General features: G+C 41.0%; 1 protein-coding gene across 3 annotated transcripts in view; it reads left to right on the forward strand.

The window, feature by feature from the left end:
• The first annotated feature begins 781 nt into the window (after positions 1–781).
• The window catches only part of rabgap1l (RAB GTPase activating protein 1-like), a 99,449-nt gene continuing 77,730 nt past the window's right edge, over positions 782–22,500 (forward strand). Inside the window, exons 1-11 of one of the 3 annotated variants that reach the window (XM_035177613.2) lie at positions 782–914; positions 5,815–6,041; positions 6,367–6,526; positions 8,477–8,681; positions 9,516–9,690; positions 10,463–10,620; positions 11,230–11,340; positions 13,152–13,218; positions 13,499–13,601; positions 14,768–14,934; positions 18,597–18,726. In XM_035177613.2, coding sequence (XP_035033504.1) covers positions 5,904–6,041; positions 6,367–6,526; positions 8,477–8,681; positions 9,516–9,690; positions 10,463–10,620; positions 11,230–11,340; positions 13,152–13,218; positions 13,499–13,601; positions 14,768–14,934; positions 18,597–18,726 — 1,414 coding nt within the window. In that variant the 5' untranslated portion in view covers positions 782–914; positions 5,815–5,903. The other 2 variants (XM_035177615.2, XM_035177614.2) reach the window with 2 other exon arrangements.

Here is a 22,500-nt window from a genome sequence, read left to right on the forward strand (position 1 = left end):
CTATACAAATAAAATTTGATTGATTGATATTGGATTCTGCTGCAACAAAGTTTACCAGTGAACTATCCTTTGACGTATTTCTTTTGTCCACGAATGAGAATAGGTCCAGTGTGTAAGATTTAGGTGAAAGGGATCTATTGTCAGAAATTGAATATAAAATAATACTAGCGATGTTTTCACAAGTGTGTTTCATCTAAGTTGTACAAATTGTTTGTTTTCTTTACCCTGAATGGACCTTTTATATTTAAATACTTTATATTTACATCAGGAGCGGCTCCTCTCTACGGAGGACGCCATGTTTTTGACAGTAGCCCAGACTGGACAAACTAAACACATTTTGAGTTTTTTTCACATCTGGAAGGCTACCACAGGTTCACTTTGGGGTGGGTGAGGAGGGTGAGGTGAGGGGTATTCAGCTGCAACATGAAATGACACCACTAGATGTCACTAAACTCCACAGACTGAACCTTTAAATTGTGCAGAATCAGAATCAGAATTCTTTTATTAGCCGAGTATATTTTCACATACAGGAAATTGACTTGGTGTGGTTGGTGCAAAGGACATAAAACCACAATATATACAAGTAGACAAAGCATTAACTGAAAATTGGCAAAAGAAGACCTTCAAAACCTACAAGGGGTATTCACCATCTAGTCCTATAATATAATATAATATTGCGCATGTTGAACGGTAACATTGCAGAAACATCTCTATGTGATATATGCAAACTAACACATTTCTGACCTGAACTCCAAGGGACGTGCATGAGCCAGAGAATCATCAGGACTACAGCGCATGCGCAAGATGGAGCTTCGATTCCGGACGGAGTGATTCCTCCTCCCGGACACACACGATCTTCGGGCGCAGCTCCTCTTGACAGCTAGCAGCGAGCAACTCGTCCACGATCCCAACAAGTGAGTTGACAGCTCTGTCTTCCGCACCTCTGTCCGTCCTACACCCGCAGGTACGAGCCGCGGGGGCCGCAGGGTGGGTGTCCTCCTCCTCTCCCGTCGGTCCTGCCCCGGAGCCGGGCGGGGTGTCGCTGAGGGAGAGAGGGAGAGAGAGAGCCCCGCTCCTCCGCCTCTGCTGCTCCAACTGTTTCTGGACTTTGGGCTGGTTAGCGTTAGCCAAACTTAGCTTTAGCTCGCAACGCATAGCACCGCACACTTCCTGTTTGGGCTCCGCTCACCTGTTAGCTAGCTGTCAGCGACCTGCTTTACTCCAAAACCCCATTTTTTTTGTGTGTAAAACAGCGGCGAGGATCCCACTTCAGTGACTGTAACGGGTGAGTTAGCCTGTCGCTAGCTAGTCCGTCTCCCCCTCCTCCTCCCTGTGCTGCTGTAAAATAGGGGTCTGCGTTTGTGCAGGACTCCTGGTGGTGTTGTGCTTGACCACCCAGAGCCACGGCCATTCGATTGAATCCACTAAATGTCGGTTGAAGTGCCGTTGCGAAGGGGAAAGGCTGACATGCAGGAGGTAGCCCTGCTACTGATGCTGCTGGGAGGCTGTGGGATGAGCCTCTTCCAGGCCCTGCAGACACCAGTGACTGTAGGAAGCACAGTTCACAGCCTGACACTAAAAAGAAAACACACCCTAACATTGCACAAGACAATGTTTCATTCACATTTGAAGCCATGGCTGTTGTTTTTTTTACGAGCACTGACTGAATCCACAGCTGGAGCATCAGCACTTGAGCTCATAGATGGTTCCACCAGGTAGCACAGATTTGCATTGTTTTTGTGTCTCATCCAGAAAAGGCTCTTTGCAGCTTTTGCTTGGCACGTTTGATCCAGTTGAGTTTTATGTGAGTGGAGAAGCTCACGGCCGTGTAGTAGAAAATACACAAGTAACATCACTGCATCTGCCTGTCGTGTTGTCAAGATGTTGCTTTGACATGAGGGAGGTCTTTTTTAGAGCTCACTCCAAAACCATCAAGTATATGGAATAATACCTTGCATTGGACTATATTCATGGTTGTAGGTATATGTTTGCATTTGGGAATAAACAGACAAACCAGCAGATAGTGTGTGTTTGACTATAAAATGAACTATGGCTGCAGGTTTAGACTGGGATGTAATTCACTGACAGGTGTTGGGTGTCACTAAAAGGCACTTGAGTTGGTTTCTGTCCCAGCTGCAGTAATAGCTGACCTCTTTGTTTTACTGGGGATGTGTTGAGTCACCTGGCTCAGATGTTTTGGACTTATTGAAGTCACTGTCGCTGATGGATTCTTCAACAGAAGGAAAATTACACGTATAGGGAAATTAACTCCCAAACCTGTCAGTACTTGAGACACCTTTGTTACAGTTTACCTGTTATACACCGGATTAATGAACAAGGCCAACAGGGGCAAAACCTGATATTATGACAGGACTAAATATTTCACGTAGGCAATTCTTTTCAAATGTATAGTGTCTTATAAAGTTAGTCAAACATAACCAGCCTAACCCTAACAATGGCTTTATATTATTCACTACTGAACAGGTTTGCCATGTTGCCATGACAGGTATGTCCAGTGTGCTCATGACACATAATCAGCTTGTTGATTTGGAGGCAGCAAACTGTTGACATCAGGTTGAAGTTGGTCGGCCTCAAGTTATCCTCTTCACAACAAGGTCAGCCAGGTCATGAAGCAGATGGAGGTATACATCAGCTATTTAGCCACCATCACCTACAGTCTGAAGAGACACAAGATCAGAAGCACCACCCATCACCAGATTGACCTGTCACCCAACTCTACATTGTTGTGACAGAAGCTTGCTCACTCATGCCTCTTGTTTCTGATGCACCCAGCATCATTCACTTTGTAAAACTTCCCTCAGATTGAATGTGATCACAACGTTTGCATTTCAATCGTTGACCTTAAATGAGGTTTATCCCTCTCGACTCTCAAACAGCAATTACAGTATTCTGTCTGTTGATACTGTTGTATCCCAGCAGGGCTAGTCAACCCTCAGAAAGACATGCACCCATAGACATGACGTAGTTGCTTCGCCCAGCTCCTGTGGGTGCTATGCAGTCTGTCTACACCACTGGCCATTCACAGTTTCCACACAGGCAGTTGTTGGCGAGCAAGTCTGCCAACTGGGACTGGCGGAGAAGGCTGGTAATGACTGGGTGTACATTTGCTCTGGTGTTCAGAGCCAGTGAGAAAGCAACTGCCCGGCCACCGGAGGACACTGAGACTGGGAGAGAACGGAAACAGTCTAATCTAGATGAATACTGTTGTCTAATATGTGTGTAATTACTTGCTGTTATTACTTGAAAACTCATGGATCCCTATAAATTAGGCCTCAATTGATAAATCCTTCAAAGGCATCCACCATATTTCAGTGTAATAGGTCAGACATGATAACATCTCAGCAAATGCACTAATCAAAGCCTTGGGTCATCATGTTAGGAATGCTCTCTACTTAAAAGTTAATAACCACTTCAGTGTGGTTGGCGTGTGTTCATCACATGATTCAGAACCAGTTTGACATCCGAAGAAGAGACGTGGAACTGGTGGACATTTCCTCTCAACGACATAGATTCCCATCCTGCCTTTACACTATCTGTGTTTCTTATCTTGCAGCTCTGTCCAGCGAAGTGAATCAGTGAGAGTGTTCACTTCTTTGCTTCATGCTGTTTTCCTTGTAATTGAATAGGTGTGATCGGAGCACATGATGCCGTTGCTGCTCTCATGTATGTCTGCGTGGAGTTTGATTTGATGAATTTGATTTGCCCGGGTTAAGTGTGTATGAAAGCCTTTTGTGTGCATGTGAGCATGTCACTGTGAGTGAATGAATGACCCCCTTCATGCTGTTGTGCTGAACTGTGTGTGTGTGTGTGTGTGTGTGTGTGTGTGTGTGTGTGTGTGTGTGTGTGTGTGTGTGTGTGTGTGTGTGTGTGTGTGTGTGTGTGTGTGTGTGTGTGTGTGTGTGTGTGTGTGTTGTTCTTCCACAGCATCATCATAAACTCTAAACTTGAACCCCAGCTGTTTGATAGCTGCTTGAGCTGTACGTCATTTACACAAAATCTATAAAAGAAGTAGACGTTGGTGCACTGGTATTGGCAATGGCTATGAAAAGATACATTTCAGGTTGGACATAGTAATTTATTACAGATTATATTAATATTTGAGTCCATAAAAAAAATGATATTAGTATCATATATGATGATATAAAACTGAAAAGCAGCAAATTTCTATGATTTAGTGGCTGAAATCCATACATTTGGGCAATTTTGTTGATAAAAACGTATCGATTACCAAAATAACAAGACATTTATTGATCATATGATTTGTAAATTTGTTTTAGTAGGAGGTTAATGTGGCTTTTGAAGCAGTAGGTGTTATAGGCTTCACTAAAGTACTCCTGATTGTTTATTGTTTATATTATTGTTTATTTATTTTAACAGTACTTTACAACTGTTTTGAAGACTTTCTTAATTGTATATTAGAAACAGAACAGCTTTCTTGCTCACAGTAAAGGTTAAGTATCCCTCTTGACGTGTTTGTTTGTGGTGCAGGCCGCCTCACACCAAAACAAATGAGCCAGCAGGATGTAACATGTACAGACAATGGGCTGATGCTGATGTGCAGAAAGACATGTTCAGGGGGCTGGTCTTCTGGTGCTGAGTCTGTAGAAGTAAAAGGAAGAAAACGCATACAAATAATGCCAGCTCAACAATTAAATTTCAATTCTTTTCAATTGAAAACCATAAAACTTCAATAATAAATTGAGTTGATTAGGAAATACCTGGAAATGTGTTGTCACACATCTGACAATGGTGGATGTAACTACGTCAGTAGATTTCTAACTGTTGCAATATTGCCCCACCAGGGCTTAAGATAATAACTGAATGTTCAACAGAAACAAATAGCTGATGTTAGAAAAACACTGAAGCATGAGGATGTAATCCTTTTAATTTCAGGTCAGGATATTGTGTGGGTGTCATTAACTCAGAGATGACATGTTGCTTAGAGTCATATTTGCATCGACTTACGGCAAAACCAAAATGTGGTTTCCACAACCAGGAAGTTGTTTTGCTGTTGTCTGACAGGTCTTTGGTGTGTCTGTGTGCATGACGGGTGTGTTTTGTATTGGAGCCGAGTTGCTTTGCACGTTACAGTGACACAGCGGCTCACAGCACATAAATTGTGACACATTAAACCTTGATTTATTGAAAATGACAAAACATTCACCGACCTCTCAATAGATTTTCCTACTCAATGTGGTCTTTGACCTATGATCTTATAACCACATAATTGAGAAAGTTGCTGAAAGGAGAATTCAAAAATAGTTTTGTCTTGGAACAGGGAGAATGGTGCGGCTTTCATTCCCACTCTACTGTGTATCTTTGGTAAGGGGGTAGCATCTCCTGTGAGAGGTGTGTAACTGATTGATAGTTGCAGCCTATAATCCCTATAATCATGGCCGGAAGGGCAAGAGTAATGCCAAACTGTAGAGCAGTTGAAAAAGACACGGAAGTCATAATATTAACAGCGTTTATCTCCAATATTCAGCTGGGAAACTTTCAAAATATCAAGTAATTTAACAGAGTTTGGTGTATTTGTTATAGCTGCAGCTCTTCTGGTTCAGGAAGCCAGGGATCATGGGTAATATCCACAGTTCAGTTGTGTTTCAGTTCAGTGAGTGAGAGGCTTTGTTTTTCTCTGGATGAAAACTACTTGATCTCTCGCAGAGAACAACAGAATTAACCACGACATGTGGCTGCAGAGGGCGCTGTTGCTCAGGAAACAGCTACATAGTGTTGCTTTAACCATTTCAATGCTTAAACTGCTTCATGTTGCTCCATTTGTTGTGCCTGCAGATTGTGTACAGAGCTGGGGCGAACAGGAGAGGGAAGGGGAGAGCTTGAACCCTGGTCTCCCCCGCTGACCCTGAGTAAACCAGCCAGCCATGGATGACAGCTCCTCACTGGGAAAAGTCAGCAGCTCCACCGAGTCCGTGGCCACCGTCACCAGTGAGGAGTTTGTTCTGGTACAGCCCAGTGCAGCAGGGTCACCACAGGGCTCTGAGGGCAAACCGAGACTCAAGGTCAGAATCACACCTGGACACACTTTTACACCTGATTTGAATGGTGCAAGTTGTACTTTTCATTTCCCCCAAAACTAAACCAAAAGATTTACCAGAGCAGCTAAGAGAGTTTTACCTGGAAGTATTCATGTGGTTTTGCTGTGTAATTACAACCCAGGAAGGCGTGTTGACAGCACGTGATTCACAAACTTTTGGCAAAGGAGTGAGGAAGCCCTTGTCTGTCGTCATCTATCTAAATGTTTCCTTTTCCTCACCATGTTTAATCTCTCCTTGTTGCTCTCTGTCCCTGACCTCATGTTAATTCCCCTTTTCCTCTATTCCTTAGATGTCTTGGAATGGAAGCGAGCAGCTGGAAAGAGCCATGGAGGACGTGCTGGATGATGATGATGATGATCAGGTGAAGGTGGAGGTGGAGAAGAGCAGCGTGGAAAAAATGGAGAAGCACAAGGACCCAGAGAGCCAAGTCCTGGAGCCACCGCCTCCAGGTATACTCTCATCTCTTGACCTTTCAGCTCCATCTACAGTTACTGTCTTATTTATTTTTTCACAGAATATTAGTGTCAAAAAGCAGTTAATTTCATAAATTGTCATATTTCAGTGAGCTTTGCTGCACAGATTTTATTTGAGGCAAAGAAACCCAACAAATAATTTCTGATAGTGCCCATACTTGGCTTATCTCTTACTTTACTGGCATTTCATATCAGAGTGGAAATTCCAATTTGTAATGCATTCTTGGATGAAAAAATGTTTAACACTGACCAGAGAACCTTGAAAAGATGCAGCTGCATGTGCATACCATTGAAAAAACTAAATTCAAGTCTCACCGTATCAGATTGTCCGTGCCGCTATCTGAACTTGCTGACATTGCTTCAATGCTGCATATATCAGCAAGGACGGGTTGGCCCAGACATCAGAAGAAAGACCAACACTCTGTACTGTGACTGATATACTTCACTGTTTACCTTGTAAATGCACAAGGCATTAGCAACGTACAGGCTCCAACGCCCTCTGAGGTCCCTCATCATTAAAACTGCAACAATGGTGGAAAATGTATTCTATTATGTGGGATTTATGAAGTCACCTAATTATGTTGAAAGGTTTGAATTTGTTTGATATGATATTGCCCTGGTAAACTTTGGTGTTGCATTATGGCAGTACTTAAGATTTTGTTACGGTTCTGGTTTCCAAATGAGTTTAAAACAATAATACATATGTGTATAATGTGTTTATTGTCTTAAAGGCCCTTCTAGGGACAAGCATTTGGAATTATCAGTTGCTACAAATGCTGTGATGCATTGCACTGGATTATTGCTGCAATATTTTCCATATATTGTATCCCTCCCTACCAAATAAACATTGAAATAAAAATAGAATAACATGTAAATCCACCCTGTCATTTGAGCGATAAGGACATTAGCTCTGGAAACACAGGATGTGAGGAGATGAACTAAAGTGAAAATCACCTCTGTATGTATTTTTAGGCGATCGTGTAGTCATGTGTAAAGCCCTTCTGCAGTTTCAAGTGATATGAAACATACTGATGCTGTGTCACAGAGGAAGGAAGCACAATCATGTCTCTGTCTGCAGACCAATAGTCAAATTCACGGTGATGCTAAAAATGAAATTTTCTGTACGACGGAAAACTGCAAAAAAACAAGGTATGTCCAAACTTTTGCATTGTACCATATGCTGTAATTATTTTAGCATTAATGTCTGTGGTGAAATATCATGTAAATCTCACAGCTGATAAATGCAGCAGGTGAAAGAAAGTGAAAGTTTCAGGTGCTTGAGAAGAATGATGACCATTAATATCATATATGTGTTTGTACACATGTGTGTGGGTGGATATTTTTATTTCCAACACCATAGAATTACATTTTTTTGTCAAGACAGAATTTTCATTTTTTTTTTTATTTACTCACTTATTTACTCACATGCTTATATCCAAAAACAAATCACAACTGGAATGTTACGTTAAGACTACGTGTCTCTTGTTTTGAATTCATTTACAGTTACTTTATTTTTTGTGTTAATGCACAACTGCAGCGTGAGGCAAGAGGAAATGGTTAGTGTGGGGTCAAGAAATAGTCACTCAGCAGTGGAAATCCAGCCGCTGCTCATTGTTCGGTTTCCTGTTTGGGAAGTGTGAAAGTTTCAGGTTAAAGGCCGTAGCAACTGTAGTTTTTTTTCACCACTCTGTCGTGGACCTGTTTAACTACAGGATGTGAAAGTTCAGAAAAGGTTCTGTTCTCATTATGCTGTTATGGAATGACAGATTCACATGATATGTTGCTTTATCTTAGTTCAAATTTCCCTTATCGGGAAGAGATGGACAATCCATTTATTTCGGAATTTGCACAGAAAACCCCTAATTACAGTACATTACAACTTTTGAGGAAAATGAAAACCATCACAACCACTCTGTGTGTCCACAGAAGCATGTCCAGCACCGTCCAGCCCCGTGGTCCTGGAGGAGGACAGTGTCCAGTTTAACAAGCTGTCCTACCTGGGCTGCACCTGGGTCAAAGCCCCCCGCAACGAGGCAGAGGCACAGGGGGCCATGACCACCCTGCGAGCAGAGAGCGCCATCCCCATCCCCATCACCCTACATGTCCCCTGCGGACCAGATGGCTCAGTCAGGTCTGTAATGTATTAAGATTGAAGTAAGATGAAAAGAAAAGTAGATGCGTTTTTTGAGAATGGTTGTTATGGATATTTAAACTTTAGAGTAAGAGTTAAGAAGCTACACTAAAGGAATTGCTGACACTATAATCGTGGACTTACAGACTTCTTCTGAGGTCCAATAATAGATCATAATAGATAAAATCACAAAACCTAATGGTAGCTGTGGTAGTGGTACAGTAAAAAGGAGGACACCAGGGTATATCTACAAAGCTTTGATACATTATACTTCACAGGCTCCAGCAGATAAACAGTCACTTAGGAGAACAACCGAGAACAGATCATCATGAATTATGTGTTTATCGAACGTCCACATCACATCTGCTGGTTGATATCCAGCAGAAGAAATGAACTTACAGTTCAATTGAGTTGAGAGAAACTTTTCAACCATCCTGAGTCATTAAGAGAAAGGGGAACATGAAATGTGAAGATGCACCACAGAGGAAATGAGACGTGACGTTTTTGGACTGTGTTGAAAATGCCGTGACAATGATTACTTACTTACTGAATGGAATATAAAATGTTATTCAGTTCCTTGAGTCTTTGTACAAACTCATATTTAGCCTAAGTTATCTAATGCCAGTTCTACACACAACATCTGAAAATGTTTCATGATGTTAAATATTTTCAGTGGGATGTCGGGTCACAAAAAAATAGTTTTGGTGGTAATTGTAAAAAATTGATCATTGACCAAAACAGGTTAGCTCCTCTTAAAACCATTTTCAAATTAAAGTTTAGTATCCGCAGCCTACGTCTGTATTGATTGTTAGTCTGAACCTTGACTCTCTGCAGGATTGTGGACCAGGCTTCAGGTACAGAGATCGCCTCCTTCCCCATTTACAAGGTGTTGTTCTGCGCTCGCGGACAGGAGGGCTCAGTGGAAAGCGACTGTTTCTCCTTCACCGAGAGTTACCGGAGTTCTGAGGACTTCCAGATCCACGTCTTCTCCTGCCACATTAAAGAAGCTGTGAGTTTCATGCGTGTTGGCCCCCATTACAAGCTACAACTCAACATAGTGTTCAGTTCACTGTACTGCATGTAATCCAATACCATTGAGACACGGGATAGCAAACATCAAGGAAGCTGTTATGAGCAGGAAACGATAATTAAAAAGAACTTCTGCTTCAGTAGAATTTAAAGCAGGTAAACAAAAGCTCACACTCCACGGATACGATATAACACAACAAGTTGGATCGGAGACTAAACAAAGCTTCTGGTTTTATAAGTTTCACATTTTATATTTAGGAAGCAACATTGCCACGTTTACAGATATAATTTTAAGCCATCATGATTGTACCAAGCGTGTGAAATGGAAAACAGCCTAATCCACTCTCAGTAACGATTACAGTAAATCTCCACAAATAATGTGTCTGTCAAAAAAAATCTCAGATGTTTATAAGAACAGATATTACAGTTTTTTAATCGTACAGTATGTCCACTGTATTGTGATGTAGTGACATTGTTGAACCAGTTGAGGGCACTGTTCTCCTGTTATGTTGATCTCAATAATCTCCCGTCTATTCTACTTATTTCTATCCCTTAAATGTTCCTGTTCTATTAATTTCTGTTTGTGTACATTTATTCTATGTACTCATTTCCTTTTGTAACATTTGATTTATCGTTTCTGTTTGCTCATAAGCAAGATGTATTCTTTTCTCTTGTCCTCACCCTTTAATCCTTCCCACTTCTTTAACTCTCCGTCCGAAGTTCATCATCTCCCCTCTTCTTTTTCCACCCAGGTCAGTCGGATCCTCTACAGTTTCTCCACAGCCTTTCGACGCTCTTCTCGGCCGGCAGACATCAGGGACACGACGCTGTCCGGTCCGCCCGACAGTGACCTCTACACCTTCACTGTGTCGCTGGAAATCAAAGAGGATGATGGCAAGGGCAACTTCAGGTACTTGTTTCGTGAATACACACTCATGCAGATCAATACACTTTACTCTGGAGTATAAATGTGTGTTCAGTATATCTTATGTGTCTTATTACATGAGAAACAGCCTTTTTAATGGAGGAACCTTAATTTGTTTGTCATATATGTAGTTCTGTATCATCTTAGTATCACAAAAAATGTTATTTAGAAATGTTTGTTCTATTGTTAATTTGCTGCTGCAATAGTATTTGATCCGTCTGTTATCGTTCATCCGCAAATAGAAACATGAAACCTATTGGTTCAGTAAGAGGCTTTTTTCATTTTCACAAGGAATGTTTTTTTTAATTTTCTTACAGTTATCTGTTCTCTTGAAATAAACATTAAAATAGCAGTTCTGAACGTTCATCAGATGCCAGTAATATACATTCCATTAAGGAGTGGACTTGATGGACTGCATGTCATGTTTTATCTATAATTATTAATAATATTTGTCAAATAAACTTTTATCAAGGAAGAGAACAATAAGTTCCAGTTACATCAAGGAACATCACAGTACAATGTACAAAGTCAAAATGGAATTACATCTAAGTCCCTTAAGTTTGATGTGATTACCCCCCTTCTTCCCCCACACAGTCCAGTGCCAAAGGACAGAGATAAGTTTTACTTCAAGTTGCGACAGGGCGTCCAGAAGAAGGCCGTCATCTCAGTTCAGCAAATGTGCAACAAGGAGCTGGGCATTGAGAGGTGAGCTGTCTTTGTGCTGTTGTAGGTAGTCATCTGTTTCAGCAGGACAATCGAGGTAGGAGGTAATGATGATAAGCTCTCAAACACTGCTGTAAATATGCTGGTGGTGGACATTGCATATTCAATCCATAGCCATGTTATGAATATCTTTATGGTTTCCTATGAAAGCACCAGGCTGCTTAAAATGGACAAACTCAGTGGTTGAAATACTGCAACAACAATACACTTGAAATCGCACTTATTCTTATGTGTTTACATGCTCCTGTGGCACGGTAGCCCTGAAAAACTAGGTCAGCTTCATCACTCCCCCATGTCTTCCTTACCCTTTACCTCCTATTGCTCTCAGAGGGAGACAAGCACCTGCCCTCTCCTTTATTTTTAGCGTCAGTGGAAACGCTTATTGTGCTCAGAGCTGATCCTTTCTGAGGTGCGCAGCCTGTGTTTATGTTTTTATTATGCCTCCGCGTCAGTGACAGCCAGTGGCCGGATGCATTATATTTTCTGGTAGTTTGTCCGTCCCATTCTCATGAATGTGATATCTTAAGAATGCCTAAAGGGAATTTCTTCAAATTTGGTACAAATATATACTTCGACTCAAGGATGTTCGTGAGTAAAAGGTGGTAAAAGGTCAAAGCTCACACTGGCCTCACAAAGTATGTTTGTTTGATTTGTTTTGGTACAATCATTCACTTAGACTCAAAGATGAACTGATTAGATGTAGGGGATCAAAGGTCAAAAGGTCAAGGTCAAATAACTATGTGATGGTTTAAACACAATATATCAGAAATGGCCAAAGGGAATTTTATTACATGTGGTATAAACATTCACTTTGACTCAAAGATGAACTGATTCGATTTTTGGTGCCTGGAGGTCAAAGGTCAAGGTCACAGTGACCTCGGATCCCTGTGAATGGGATACATTAGGACTGCCCGTAGGGAATTTCATTACATCCGTTACAATTAACTTGGATATACTGATTGATTGATTAGATTTCAGTGGTCAAAGGTCACAGTGACCTTATATGAATCTGGTTTATTAATATAATTTTTCTTTAATAGCCTCAAAGTGTTTTGAGCTTTGCGACATGTGCATCCATGATTGCGTACATTTTGTTGTGTATTTGCAGCTGAGCAGCTGAACGGCCTCCTTGTTAGAAAGAGAGTGTCTTCTTTCCAAGCTTATTAATCCTGTTGAACTGTCACAAGACATCTGACCCCTACTTTGTGAAATCAGTTAGAGCCATAGTGGATTAGTGATGGATATACTGTAAACACACTCTTACATAATTCAACTCTGAAACTGAGATTCCCACATTGACCACTTGATGGCACCTCAAACCTAAAGCTGAGGGCACTTGCTTATAACACGAAACCCTGCTTCTTCAGTATAGATTGCTTTGGGACTGACTGTTGATGGAACACTGACCACTTTACCCATCCAATAAGGTGACAATGAGACCCCTGATGGGTGTTACAGTAACAGTAGATAATATAATCCCAGTTGTTCACTTTTTTTCTGGCTGTTTAATTTCCTGTGGCTATGAAGCCCTTGTTGATGTAAGGGACGTCTCTGTTAAGGTTCAACCGTAGTTGGACAGTTTGTCACAGGCAGCAGTGGCAGTGAGAGCAGGAAGGGGCTTATACATGTGAGGCTGCCTGACATGCCTAAAAGATTACACTGAGTCTACTTCACTGAGTATAGTATATTCCATATTATAAGTTTCCTCTCAGTACACTCTGCTGGTGAATGCAGACTCTGCCTCCGCAGCAGAGTATTGATTTGTCGTTGTACCTCCTGCATCTTCCCTCCAGGTGTTTTGGGATGCTGCTGAGTCCAGGACAGAAAGTCTGCAACAGTGACATGCATCTACTAGACATGGTGAGCAGACACTTGTTTTATTGGTGAGATACAGTTTACAGTACATCATGATAATTGAAAGTCGTGTACTTGCCTTGTGTTCGTGGAACATGAGACTAGGCAGACTGATTTATGAAATACTAAACTCATTGTAACCTTTTTAATAGAATAGAAAGAGTATTCAGTATAATTTAAACACCTATGTGTGCACTATGGGTCATGTTCAAGTGACTTGTAATTTACACTATATAAAACAATGTGTGTAACAAGAACATAAGCAAATGGATAAATGTCTACACAGGAGTCGATGGGGAAGAGCTCTGATGGGAAGGCCTACGTTATCACAGGAACGTGGAACCCCAACTTGGCTGTCTTCCAGCCATTGAATGAAGACACACCTAAAGGTGAGGACGAGTTATATACTAGGCAAAGCAAGCAAGCTTCTAACTTTCAAGTTCTTTTACACGTTTAGATTTATTTTCAACCATACATAAATACATGTTTCAGTTGAAAATACTCAATGTTTCTGGAATTAAAGCACAGCGTACATAAACAATGGGATATTTGAAGAATAACGAATTGAGGAATCTTTTTGTTGAGCAAGATTTAATCTACATACCTTTGTTCCATTATGGTTATGAACAGCCTGAATTTCAATAAAAACTGAAAAGATTGTGTTGTTCTAGAACTTGTGATTGGTAGTTTATGAAGTAGGACATTTTTCCATACATTATAGTACGTATGGAAGTGTCACAAAACCCAAGGTCACGTCTGGGAATTATGCAGTGCTCGGACGTGTTAATTGCTTTGTTCCATTCTCTGACATAACTTATAGTCTGTGCACTGTCCTGTGACCCATTACTTGTCAAAGCTCGACATGTTTGTGCACAATGGAAGCGTGAACACGTCGGGCAGCAGAGCCAACAGAGCTGTGGACACACTTGTGAGAGGAACTGAATAAAAAGCAGCATCGTGAGGAGATCGTTCTTATGCAATTCACTTTGCAGTACTGTCTTGTATTCTTATTTTATCCAATTCTTTATCCAAAATACTCCAGACCAATTTTGAATAATGAAATATTATTATTATATTATAATGTAACCAAACCTTGGGTGTCTGAGCCATTAAAAGAAAAGCCTTTATTATCTCGAAAAAAAAAAAAATCTAAAAGTATCTAAACTAGGCAATCATTGCTGAATGAAGCTGCAGCAAAAGTCCCTCTCATTCAAAAACATTTCTCTAAATGAGCAGGTTCTGCTTGACCTTATCATTATTATTGTTCATGTCAAGGGTTTATCTCATGTTCTTCTACAAATTTATTCAGAACTTCCTCACTGTAAATAGATTTCTTTCCCCCATGTCCTCCTTCCCATTTGATTATACTTCTGTTATAATAAAACCAGAATAGAAGCATGAAGTGATAAGTGTTAGTTTGAGCCATACATCTGTTTGTGTATGTAGGTCCTCTCGTTTCATATTAAAAGAAAAATGAAGGAGTCCCACATAATGTGTCACAGTAACCTTTTAAAAAAATTTTCTTGTTTTCCTTTTTCTCCCTGTTATGGTCCAGATAAACAAGTGTACATGACGGTGGCAGTGGACCTGGTCGTGACCGAAGTGTTGGAGCCGGTTCGTTTCCTGCTGGAAACTCTGGTCAGGGTCTATCCATCAAACGAACGCTTCTGGTACTTTAGCCGGAAGACCTTCAGCGAGACCTTTTACCTCAAACTCAGACAGGTATTTCCCCTGCAACTGTTAAATCTTAAAGCACCTGTACACATTTCATCCTTTGCATATATTCATGCATGTTTAAACCAGAGTGTGATTGATTAACCAGAGATGTTTTTAACCTGGTAGATTTTTGGATTCTTTCTTTAATGTCTGGTTTGAAAGGTGATCAACAATATCTTAGTTTCAATCCTAAAGTAGAGAGCCAGTTTGAGTTTATTTAATCCAACACAATTTCTCCAAAGCATCCCCACGCACACCACAGCTTACAATGTTTTCGATAAATGTACAAATGTAATGGAATAAATAACCCGAAGCGGTCGAGTCCTTTTTCACAGCAATATTACTGTCGCTGGTTTGGTTCACGTAAAGTCAAATTCATTAATGCAGCCCATTATCACGTGCGTCTCAAAGGGGTTTATTGCCCACAACAGCGTCAGTTCCCAACCCAGCCCGAGCTTGTCAGAAAGAGGAGGGGGAAGTGGAGCGAGGATGTGTGCAGTGGAGGAGGAGGAGGTCAGTGCAGACAGTTAGGAGGCGTGTTGCTGTGTCAGTGACCAGTCAAATGCTCTACTCAAGAGAACCAAGACACTTGTTTTGTTGTAAGATCAAGTGCGGAAAGATGCAAATATCTTATCAGCGGATTTTCCATTTCTCTTCCTGTTCACAGGCCCGTTTATTCAAAGTTTGGCTTCAGTGTAGCTCAGTACACCGATCCCTGAACTGGAGAATTCGTTGTCGTGAATTTGTCTGTTGTCGTGATCCACAACGTCACACATGTTGATTAGTCCCAGTCGGACCAGCTACAGAGCGCTAGTCGAGTGAATGTGAAGCAGATAAAATGAACGTTCCTCGAGATATCTTCTACATACAGACAGATTTCTGGAATTAGTTGATAGAAAATGTGCAACATCACACGCCCAGAAACATGAGCCCTTTTGAGTTTCCTCACTAGTTGCTTGATTAAAGAATTGCTGAGTGAGAGAGAGTTAAGAATGCACATTCACTTACCTCCCACCAACACAAGGACACCCGTTCTGAACAGTTGGTGCAGGTGCTTAGAAAATACAGTTAAGCCTTAAGCCTCTTCTCCCCTGTTAAAAAGCACATCTCCTGTAGGAGGCCGTGGGGAGCTGGCAAAGCAGTGAAGTGTGGGGAGGCTTTGGATTGTAGAGCTAATAAGAGGCTCTGTCGCATTATTGGCATGTGGGTAATTAACAGCGGCGTCTGACTCATCCGCCTGATTTCCTCTGTAGTTATCTCCGCAGTAAATGGAAGGGTGTTGGACTGGTGCTGTGGTTCAGAGCAAATTAAAATAATATTGTATTTTTAGTCAAAGATGGCAATCATGTCGTCCTGTTCTCTTATTCGGCCAAAACTGTTATTAGTCATTCGACGAACCAAGAAGTCATTATCTGTGCCAACCTGTGGAAAATGTTTTCTTTGTTTTCTTAATTACCTCCGCCCATGAGGTCATGTTTTAGTCTGCGTTTGTGTATTTGTTAGTTAGCAGGATTATACAAAATCTACTCAACCGATTTCCAGGAAATCTTTGGGAGGCGGGGGGGGCATGACCCAAGGAAGAACCCAGTCAATTTTGGAGAAGTTCCAGGAATTTGTTTTCATTTTTTTAACATGGTGAGATTAGCAAAATTAGCCCTTGCAGAGTTATTTGCTGTCCAAGCTTCCTTCTATTGACCTGCACATAGGAGGTTAAGTTGATTTCTCAGAGAATCATTTTTCTTGATTTTCTGCTTTACCTGGAAACAAACCTGCCTGTCAAGTGCAAGTTGAATTCAAGAGTCCTGTCATTTTCTACATCAAGAATGGGGCTGAAGAGAATTCAATATCAAGGATTCAGGAATTCAGGAAAGAGATCAGCCCCCCCCCCCCCAAAAAAATATCCGTAGGTTGTAAACCCTTTAAAATGTAGCTAATCAATGCAAAGGTGGAGCTTCAAATGTGCGTATCTGCGAGTGAACTTTCCTTTTTTAGACGAGCAAAGTTCAAGATGAGCTTGAACTTTAAGTTGATGGGACCAACTGCAGAGAGTGATACCAGAGGTGTTATAAGAGAAATGCCACCTTTGTGAAAGCTTAGGGTTGAAAATAACCTTGAAAGAGAAAAACACTTTGGGATGTTGCAGAGATGCATTAACTGTTAATGCAGTCATAGAATAACATTTTGCCGGGAGAGCTGTTCTTTATATCAGCAAACACGGTTGGATAATAACGTTTTCTTTCTTTTTCTTATTATAAACCACAGTTAATAATTCTGTGTTTGTCTTTGGCCCAATTTTCTGTCACAGTTTTATCAGTGTTAATAATTCATCCCGTAGGGTTAACAATTCACTGGCAGAGGCCATCGCAAAGCAAATGTGTTACCTAAGCCTCCTTGGATTTTCTCTAAAAATAGTCTTGGCTTGATATTCTCTCTCAATTTGTGCTCCCATCACTGACTTGAGTTAGTCATTAGATGCCATGCGAGTGGGCAGATCAATGCCGCTCATTGATCCATTCTACCAGGTGGAGGAGAGAGGCAACAGCACTACAGTAATTGAAAAGACCAGAAATAAACATCAGTAGCTTATGACACCCAAGGTCAAGTCTGCTGGTGTCTTTGTTCTCTTGTGCACTTCGTTAGTCTTTCATGAAGGATTTAATGATGAGATAACACTGCTTTTATTAAGCTTTTATTTTTGTTAAGCAATTTTTATACTCTCGACTTCAAGATAACATCATGGTCTCAGGGGGTAGAGTGAGTCGTCCTCTGACCAGTGGGTCGACGCTTTCAGGAAAAACTACTGAATGGATTCCAACAAAATTCGTTGGGAGAATGGGACATGGGTCAAGAAAGAACCAACAAACTGCGGGTCCGTGCAACGGGGCTGATCAAGGATCTTTTTCAAGTTCATTTTTCAAATATTTTCTCCAATTGGCAATTATGCATAGATGTTGATAGAAAAGAGGATCTGGAATATTAAGGGGAATGATATCTACAGGTGCGTACAGTTTATTGATTGAGTTTAATGGCATTGTTGGGCCCATGCGGAGGTATGAGCTCCACTGAGTGCCGGAAGCTGACTGTCCTGGACAGATGGGAGTGGAGGCTCTGTTGGTTTGAGGAACTCGGTGCTGGGCCATACCCCTGACGCCTATTTAGTGTCAAACACTTTCACATCTGTCCTGAAACTGAAGGGATCAACAACTTGCAGAAGTAAAAGCATTTTCAAACCTTTATAAGCAACAGAGAACATTAAACCTGTTGATCACTGTTTTGCCTCCACCAAGGAGGTTAGTTAATATATAGTTAGTATTTGGATGGGGGTTTTTTTGTATTGCTATCGGGGCCAACCTTGCGTTTATATATTTGCATTACAGTTTGTACCTGCTAATATGTAATATGAAGAGCTCAGGTTTTACATTACTGATCAATGCACTTGAATGTAAGTTTGTAAAATTGTACACTACCAATAATATCAATTATTCTGTGGTCAACATAACAACACGTTCTGTTCGTATAATTGCATCATGAAGGTGGTTGATGAATTTCCTCTTCATCAGGGATCAAAAAGTCTCTCTTTGTGTCCGTGTGTGTCCGTGTCCGTCCGTGTCCGTGTCCGTCCGTGTCCGTGTCCGTGTGTGTGTGTGTGTGTGTGTTTGTGTTTGCAGCAGGCACCAGACCGGGTTGGTCCGAGCGATGCTATGTATGAGGTGGTGAGCCTTCAGAGGGAGGCTGAGAGAAACAATGAAGGAAGAGGACAACTAGCCTCGCCCACTGAGGAAGAGGAGGTTGATGAAGGTACGGGCATCTCTTCCTTTTTTTTGCTTGGTTTGTATCCCTCTTTCTGTTGGTTGAGTTAATGATTCACGATATGTACTAAAAATACCACAGTACATAATCACTAATATGTAAATCTGCTCAATTCTTTAAATCTCTGAAAAGCCATTCAGGCTTTCTCTGTCTCTGTACATCAGTGATAAGATGCCAGAATTCTTCATCAGAAAGCTCTCTCCCCCACATTCACACACAGGCACACACATACAGAGATGCACATTTAAACACACACATGCCACGACGCAACATCATTTGTCTTCCAAATGTTGTTTGATTGAAAAATGCGACCTTGCATTGCTTTGCTCTGTACAAATTCCACTTTGCCTCAATATCAGAGAAAAATGGGACACTTATATGAACCTTCAGAGGCAATGGCAAGAAAATAATTGATTTACTTCTTATAGCCTGTTGAATGGAGCGTTGGCTTTACATTCAATTTATCCCCACCGCCGTTTTTCACTTTCTTTTTCTGGCTGGCATGAACATGTCATTTAAATGAAATGTTCAGATATTCAGTCTGACGTAGAGGTTTACCAGCGTGGTTAATTTTGTTTAGGCACATAAACATCGACTACAGATAGAGATGTATGTGCTGTTCTTTAAGAAAGTATTCAGACCCTTTTTTTAACTCATTTTGTTATTTAGCAGCCTTATACTAAGATTGTTTAAATTCTTTGATTGATTCATTCATCAATGTATTCTAAATACACAGAGCGGGACCTCCCTATGCGCTCAGGGCCCCGCATCCCCCTCGTATGAAAGGGAATGTCTCTGAGGGCACCTGCTGATAGTTTGCAGGTGATGCATTTAAAGGACTTTAGGAAGCTACGTATGCCAATAGCTTCAGGCAATGTATTTAAGTAACATCTGTAACTGGGTCAAATATCCTGGGCGACACCATTATTATTATTATTATTATTTTCATAACATAACCTCAAATTCTGCTTAAGGCCCCATTCAAAAAAACATTGAGGTTATTATTAAGATCCTTTTCTGTGACACTTTGAATATAGCTTGTGTGCCTCCCATTTCTCTTGATCATCTTTGAGATGTTTCTACACCGTGATTTGACGCCACCTGTAGTAAAGATTTTAGCATATGGCTGCAACGTTAACAAACTGTGAAAAAAGCCTATGGGTTTGAATACTTTCTGAATGCACTGAACATGCATAATTGAACATGTGGGTTGTGTGTAAGTGAGTGTGGCAAAGCATGTGACAATAGCAGTGGGGATAGATTATGGGGACTGTGTGTTTACACTGTGGTCAGGATTGAGCTGCAGGCACAATCTCTGAGGCTTTGAATCGCTGCTTGTATGATAATGAACACGTGTGTGCTTCAAGTGTGAGTGGCTTTATGTGGAGCCCTGCCCAATCCATGAAGGGGTTTCATGGCTTTTTTGCACAGTAGCACTACAGTGTCAAACTGCCATCAAATACCCCACACAAATAAATTTACAGCCTGCATCAGTCAAATAGTTTGAGATCCAAATGCTTTAAAATGTCAATAATATCTAAAACAATAAAAAATGGTGTCAATCTGAGCTGAGCATCATACAGAATAGACTCATGAATAGAATAGGGTCTGATCTTAATGTGTCTAGATTAAGAGACTGAATCCATAAAACGTAACCATGACAAATGAAAGTGACAAACCTGAACAGGGTTGATATTTTCCCATCAGTATTGGCAGCTATGTCCGAGATATGGAGGCGAAACGGCAGCAGTATTAACACCACCAGCCCTTGCTGTTAGACTCCAGTGGGTTCCAAACATGACCCACTAATATAAACAGGGCTGGCGTTTGCACCTGACCACTGGCTTGGGGGTGCAAGTGTCGCAGAATAGACCTGTCTAGGGCTGCACCATATTAGGAAAACGTGCGATAACGTTAAATGTTGCGGTGATCATATGACTTGTGATAAATAAACAAATGCTGAAGTATACAGTGTTAAAGTCTTCGCTGCTAACATACAGTATATCCCATACAGTGAGTAGCCATATGCACACTGAAAAAGATGGAATGCATTATTTCCATTCCATCAAAATGGTTTTATTGAAAAAATTCCACCTGGTTAAGGACGCGGGGACCACGGACAGGTCCACAGCCCGAAGGGGAGAGGGCGCACAGCCCGGCCACAGCACCACCAAGTCCAGGGTAGACACCCAGGGAGCCATGCACAGCTCCACTAAGTTACAGTGATCATTTGAAGTCTTTTCATACATGTTTAGACCATAAAGAATTTATGTTTTACAGTTCTTACCGGCTCTGTCAGTAATTTACTGCTCCTCTCCGTGTTTCTATCATTCATGCTGCTCATGCTGTGTATGTGCATGTGGGCACATCCCTGTTTAACTTAGTTTTCACTGTGTAATTTCTTCTCAGCAGCCAAAAATACTTCAAATTCAATCACCCAATTGACCTTAAGATATAAAAAGGAATAATAATTATTCATGACATGTCCAAAAATATATATATTTGGCTGCATTGTGTGCTTACATGATGCAAAATGCTTCAAACAATGCTCAAACCCAGAGAAATCCCCAATTTTATTCAAAGTAAGGCAAAGATTCATATTGGTCGCCTTTTGATTGCCCGTCACTGCTGTAACTTCTGGGGCAAACAAAAAATGATGAAGGAAAAACCCACTTCTAGCCAGGAAGCTGTTTGCTGCATATTGTCAATAAAACCTTAATACATTAACTCTTAATCCGTGAACAAGCTTTGTGTCAGAGCCATGTCAGGTAGATTTCCATCAACAACTCCCATGATCCCAAACCGCTCAATGACTTGATCAGAGTCTTCTGGTATTGTTTTGGTTCAGAGAGCTCTAGCAGTTATAGTTGCATATTGGGTTAGCGTCTAAATATTCAATTGAACAAAATTACGCATGAAATCTTAATCACTGTGCTATTTATTTTATGAATCCAAATACAAAGAAATAGACTTGATTGACAATTTACAAGTTCATTTGTCTCAACTTGTCCTCACAAGATAATAAAAGCCTTCAATTTTTAAAGATGGAAAAAAACAACCTTTATTAATTTGAAACTTTTTTCAGCTTGAAATGTATTAAAAGGCAAACATCATCTTTCCTCTGTCTAATTGCTGATTTGCCCAAAGTCACAAGTAAACCCTCCAAGGCGCGAGCCGGCGGCTTTCAACTGGCACTTTGGAAGCCATTCTGGGGGCTTTTTCTATAGCGCCCCTCTCCTCCCCCAGAGCTGAAAATTGGAGGCAGTCAGGGCCATGAAGCTGGAGGTCGGCCTCATTGTGTACAGAAATGAATACAACCCCAGTGTAGATGCCACCGCTGCAAGCACACACACACACTCGGACGTGCACACACACACTCGGACGCGCACACACACATTCATTCTATGTGGATGTTTTTTCTTTCCTTCTTGGAAGCTCTGGATGTGGAAAATAGGCCTGAAGCAGAAATCTTCTTTTTTCTTTGCTTTTCCTTTTCACAACATGCGTTGTACTGGTTGCTCATTGTGGTTTTGTTACCCTTTCCTATACACACCTGCACGCACACAAACAAAAACTGTGTTCTTTCTTTATATACATTCACACAGACCATGACATTGCTGTCAACTAAGCGGTAAATGTTAAAAAATATTAAAACATTAGGACATTAAATAGAAATTAAAGATGTTTTTTTTAAACCCACTTTAATTTATATCTTTTTGATGCCAGTAGGGAATTTCTGCTTGCTTTTATTTAGACCGAAGC

The sequence above is a fragment of the Hippoglossus stenolepis genome, chromosome 14 (assembly GCF_022539355.2).
Source record: "Hippoglossus stenolepis isolate QCI-W04-F060 chromosome 14, HSTE1.2, whole genome shotgun sequence".
Lineage (NCBI taxonomy): Eukaryota > Metazoa > Chordata > Actinopteri > Pleuronectiformes > Pleuronectidae > Hippoglossus > Hippoglossus stenolepis.